The sequence below is a fragment of the Elephantulus edwardii genome, unplaced genomic scaffold, assembly GCF_000299155.1.
Source record: "Elephantulus edwardii isolate Elephantulus edwardi_28Jun2011 unplaced genomic scaffold, EleEdw1.0 scaffold00097, whole genome shotgun sequence".
Taxonomy (NCBI): Eukaryota; Metazoa; Chordata; class Mammalia; order Macroscelidea; family Macroscelididae; genus Elephantulus; species Elephantulus edwardii.
Window position 1 is genome coordinate 11,858,408 of NW_006399847.1, and position 5,881 is coordinate 11,864,288.

At 40.6% G+C, this 5,881-nt stretch overlaps 1 protein-coding gene across 1 annotated transcript in view; it reads left to right on the top strand.

The window, feature by feature from the left end:
• The window catches only part of SOGA2 (SOGA family member 2), a 200,715-nt gene that overhangs the window by 1,959 nt on the left and 192,875 nt on the right, over positions 1-5,881 (top strand). The window contains exon 2 of the mRNA XM_006891415.1: positions 4,670-4,894. Coding sequence (XP_006891477.1) covers positions 4,670-4,894 — 225 coding nt within the window. The remainder of the gene's footprint in view (positions 1-4,669; positions 4,895-5,881) is intronic.

Consider the following 5,881-nt stretch of genomic DNA (forward strand, 5'->3'; position numbering starts at 1 on the left):
GGGAGGGTGTAGCCCTAGACCTTGGCTTCATCAGGAGCTGGCCAGAGCCAGTTTTTATGTGAGGCAGAGAAAGAGAAGTGTGAGTGGAGAGCTGATTGGTGCCTACCAGTGAAATGTTTCCAATCCATTCTTTTGGTTTTGGCATCTCTTTTTATGTAACAGACAAGAGTGTGAAACCCAGAGGTGCTGAGGAGAAAGAGCAGCTATGTTGTGTGTGTGACTCTCATGAAATCAGCACTTTCCAAATCCTGAACACTTGAGAGCTCCTGGGGATCTAATTTTGTTCTTTTTTTTTTTTTTGTAGCTCTAGTTCCTAGCATAATCCCCAACCACAGTGTCTTTGATTGAGTGATGTTTTTCCAAATCATAACTGTTGAGTTTCTTAGGAAGAAAACCCAACGTTCTCATTACAGCTATGATCTCAAGGTAGCCAAACCAACATTGTTCCAGAGGTCCTGGCTAGTTGGCTGTTTGCCTTCTTTTTTTCCTCACTGTTAAAAGTGTTCAGTGAATGGCCCTTTGTATATTTGACATTTCAGTTGGTCCTCACAGTGACAGAGGATGATAACACTGTTTTATCTATCATGACCTCAATTTCATTTGTGGGATATGGAGAACACAGGCAGGTCAAATGACTTGCCCAAGGTCACACAGCTTGTCCCTGAGGAAGCTTTTGTCTCTTGGTCTCTAGAACCTTTGCTCTTTCCCCATCACATGTCTGCACTTATACTTTGGTGAGGCTACTGTTCTTAGAGCACGTTGATTGCCTCAGGGCTGTTAACTCTCAGAGGCAATATGTGGCTTTTTAGGTGAAAGTGTTGTCACCCTTGTAGTAGAACAGCTTGAGAATGTTAAATTTGTATAAAATGTGGATTTGCCGTTTCCTGTGGGAAAAGTGCTGTGCCGACTTCTTGTGCCATTTGCAGCTCCAGCTTCTCCATGGATAGCAAGAGAGAGGTGGGTGGAGATTAGAAAGAATTTAATCCAGGAAGAGACCGAGCCATGCCTGTGTGTGGGCTACATGGTTGGTTGCTGAGAAGCTTACATATTTTTGATTTGAGAAACACAGAAATCTGAGGGGACTTCCTAAAGTTCAGAGCCCACCCATTTGTGAAAATTGGGCAAAGGAGCATACTTAGTGAACACGTGTCTTTTTGCCTGATCTTTGGAGTATGCACATGGTAATGGAAATGGCCCTCCTTATGTTGTTATTGTTATGTAGGGCATCCTTTTTTGATTATGATTAAAAGTGCATCAGCGACCCACTTCTTGTAAAAGAAACATTGCATAGAGTTCTCTTCTGTCCATTCAAGTACAAGAAGCTCCTCAGTATAACCAGTGACCATGACCTTAGTCAGAGTTCTCACTCTGATAAATTCTGGAGGATTTCTGGTGCCCACATAGGATATTGGATTATTTCCCCCAAGTTGGTACACACTATTGCTCTAGAAGACTTGTCACGAAAGACCAAAGAATCATCAAGCAGAAAAATAAGACTAGAAAAACCATACAAGGGTGTCTTGCTATCCACAAAGTTCTGTGCGAGCATGTTTTTCTAATGGCTAGTGGACCTTCTCCACATGGTGTCTAAGCTGCACATGGGATGACCCCATCTCATTTCTGGTTCCTTCTCCTTCGCTAAAGGGACTAACAGACAAAGTAAAAAATGCAGAAATGTTCAAGCTAAGTTATTGAATTTTTTTGTGAAAATGCACTCAGAAAAGTACTTATGTCTTCCTTTTACTTCTTATGAACATTTGGAAGAATTCAGAAATTATGGGAAGCAGTTGATTTCAGTTATTCAACTGCCTCCCTTTCTCAAAAATAAAGTCAAGGCTGCTTCATAATCATGACGACTTTGGCTAAATGCTGGTGTGCATCACTCCAGCCTGCCACCACTGCCTTGCTCAAGTTCTCTGCAATAGTCAGACAAGCCTTGGCACTTATTATGAACATATTAATTATGTTTTTGGTTTTAGCAGCTTCTCAGGGGGGTTTAATTGCTCCAAATTCATTGGTCTATTTTGTAAATACTTTCAGTAGTGTTCCTGGGCACACATGCTTCCCTTCCCCACAGTATAATCCTGGAACAGTACTTGGCACTGTGGATGGGGGCCGTTGTGTATGACAGATGTGGGAAAGACCCAAACCCCACATTTGTAACTTTTAGTCAGTTCTGACTGCACCTGACCTACAGGACTGAGTAGAACAGCCTGGAGGGTTTCCGAGGTGGAAATCATCACAGAAGTAGATTGCTGCCTCACTCTCTAGCAGATGAGCTAGTGGATTAGAACCTGGTGATTAATCACTGTACCACCTGGGCTTCTAATTCTTCAGTTATTTGTAAGAGTTATTTTTATTAAAAACCAAAGCAAGTTAATTTCAAGGTCAGATAAAATTTCTTGAGGTGAATGAGTCTCTAAGAAAGATTAATATTAACATCTTAATTTTACATGTTATATCACGCTGATTTCACCTTACCATTCTTTTTCTCAGCTATTTGAGTATGAGGGTCTGAAATGGTTTGTTAAATTTCCTTGTGTGAAGAGGGGACGCTGGAGCAAGAATAAGTGTCCCAGGCACAGGAAGAACTTGAAGCTCTGCTTTCCTTCCCACCTTTTAACTCTTTGAAGGGTGAAGTGGACAGCATTTCCTATTCCTTCCTAATATTCCAGATTTTCATACCTATTCTTTATTCAGCCTGTGAAAAGACAGCCATAATAACCTTAGCTGGCGAGATAATGGTGATGGGCAATCAGGGCCCATCAGTTTTAGCATCAACTGTCACTTTGGTGAACAATGGTGATGGGCCTAAGCCTCCTTAGCTACAGCTGGTATGCTGAAGAAAACATTTCCATTGTTCACAGGGAAATGAGGTGGATTATTTGTTTATTACAAAAGACAATAGTTTCTGTCTACAACTCCCAGAAGATAGTATTATTAAAGGTGTAGCCAGATGATTGATTGCTCTGCTGTCTACATTGAGTTTGTTTAGATCGAGTCTGTTATTAAAGTAGAAATTGTTCCTGTTTTCAGTTTCTTTAAAGGAGAAGAAAAAAAAAAAGGATAAAGTTATCAGGAGACCCAAGAGTGTTTATTACTTATATGAAAAGATAATAAATTGGATTTTTATTTTGTATTTGTAGATAGAATTGTTCTGTTAGAGGTTTTCTCTGATTTCTTCTAAGATTTTTCTTAATCTGTTCATCTCTGTGGATCTCAGTATTGTTTTATATTTGCATCTAAGTATAGTGTATCTGTATATAAATGAGACTTGCTTTATTATCTGAAAGCTTTATATTACTCCAAGAATCTTTTATAATGGGAATCTGGGCTCTGTGACATAGGGTGTGTGTGTGTGTGTGTGTGTGTGTGATGGGGATCTGGCCTTTGTGACATAGGGGGGGGTGTGTGTGAGAGAGAGACAGAGTGATAGAGATGGTTCTGCGTTCTGTAACATGGGTGTGTGTGTGCATGTGCGTGTGTGTGATGAGAATCTGGGCTTTGTGCCATAGGATGTGTGGATGTGTGTGTGTGTGTGTGTGTGTGTGTGTGTGTGAGAGAGAGAGAGAGAGAGAGAGATGGGGGTCTAGGTTCTGTGACATGGGGTGTGTGTGTGTTGTATTGGCCCAGAGCCAGGTTGTACTGGAAGGTTATGGCAGAACTATAAAGAATGTTCTTAGTGTGACAAGAAGAGACATTCTGGTTTACACATACGGAAAAGCCTGGGAGTGGGGAATAGGCTCTGAAAGGATCAGGGAAAGAGAGAAGCAGGGAAACCCTTTCTGCAGCTGCTAAAGGTGCTAAATGACCCTCTGACACAGCGGCTCTGGTGTAGAGATGAGGCATTGATGCTGGTGGTCAGTATGTGAGGTGGAGAAGAAAGGATGCTCCTGTATTTGTGTCATCTTTGTGTTGATAGCCGTGTGGTTGACACCAAAGGAGGTGGGAATAAAGGGTAGGTGGATGGAAAAGACAACATGTATCTCATGCTTGAGAAGGTTTCTTTTTTAGAATGGTGAGTTGCATGCTGAAATTTACCTTGTGGAATAGAATTTTCAGAACATTTAAGGTATGTTGTAATTCCAGTGTTAGAGCACTTCTGGCCTATGGCCATTAAGTTGATTCCAATTCTTAGAGACCCTTTGTCAGTTTCTGAGACTGTAAATCTTTCTGAGATTGCCCATCTTTCTTCCGAGAAAAAGTTGGTGGATTTGAACCACTGACCTTTGGACTACCAATATAACCTGAATGTATACAGTACCAAAGCTCCTTTCTTAATAGTTTTTTGTGTTTTTTTTTTCTATCATGCCTCTAAAATGTATATTCTTTGAAGACAGAGTCATTATGACTCATGGTAATCCCCACTATCTATCCATTTGTGATCCAGGTTAGGTAACTGTCTGGCTTGAATTGAGAGCTTTATTTATTTGCCAGTTTGACTTAATTTATGATTATGATAATGTAGGGAAATATTGAGAAACTATGAGTACTCCAGAATTTGTCATTTTGGGATCTGTAAGATGTGGACAGATGTTTTCATGACAGCATCTCTGCCTGCCAAATGTGTGGCCCTAGGCTGGCGGGTCCAGATGAGGAGTTGGGTGGGGGCAAGGAGTACCTCTCTTTTTGCTGGTCTTTATAAACCCACCCCATCTGGCCTGTGTAGGATGAACTGGATGAACTCCGTGCCGAAATGGAAGAAATGAGGGACAGCTACTTAGAAGAAGATGTTTACCAGCTGCAGGAACTTCGTCGAGAACTAGACCGTTCGAATAAAAATTGCCGAATTCTGCAGTACCGGCTCCGGAAGGCTGAGCAGAAAAGCCTGAAGGTGGCTCAGACGGGGGAGGTGGATGGAGAGCTGATCCGGAATCTGGAGCAGGACCTGAAGGTGCGTGAGCGACCTCTCTGGAGGGTGGCCAGTCGCTGGCCTGCAGGCCCACTCTTTACCAATACTATGAGAGCTTAAGTTTGTTTCAGCAGAATTCAACATAAACTGTTTCATTTCTGGCTTAAAGAGTGACCTGGAGTTGTATGACACAGCCTGTTAATACTCATATGTCTGTGATAATGTGAACTGGTATATTCAAGGAGAATCTTAATAATAGACCTCTTGTAATAAAGAGTGCTTTGACAGTTGGAAAAGGGCAATATGGAAATGCCTTCTAGAGATTTCCAAAATAAAAAAAATGTAATGGTTATCATTCAGTTACAGTTTAAAGGTCATTCTTTGACATTGACCATAAACGTATTTACGTTACTTAAGTTTCTAGGAAGCAGAAAATTGGAAATTCCAACAACCCCAGTGGAACTTGCATTGAGGTTGTTTAACTAAAAGCAAAGTAATGACTTTAAGATCCATTGACTAAAAAGGGAAGGAGGTGAAGAAGTTTCTGACTCAAGCCATTTCTTTCTCCACAGGCAGCATGGCGCTCTCACAATCCAATTATCAAATCATTTATCTTGAGATAAATTATTTACAATGTCCTCCTTATTGTAGGAGGACTTGTGAAATCTCATTTAGCCTTTCATTATGATAACAAGAAAAGAATATTTGTAATTCTATAAAAGTTATAAGCCACTAAAAATGTGTCATTCAGTGTAATTTAAGGGTGATTTATGTTCCTCTTCCAAAGTCTCTCTTCTCCTTTGCTGCTAGAGAGTAAAATATTCAGCTGCATTTAATATTAAATATTAAAGCATTTGACTATACTAGATCCACAGTGAAAAATGTCAAACTTGGAACATCTACTGGTACAGAGTCATTTTGGTTTGTTTGGGTTTTTTTTTTCTGAGCATGATGTCCTTTTCTTCTTTTTTTTTAATTGGGAAAAACATATTGGGGGTACAAGGAGGTGAGGGTTGGGGGCAGAAGGGT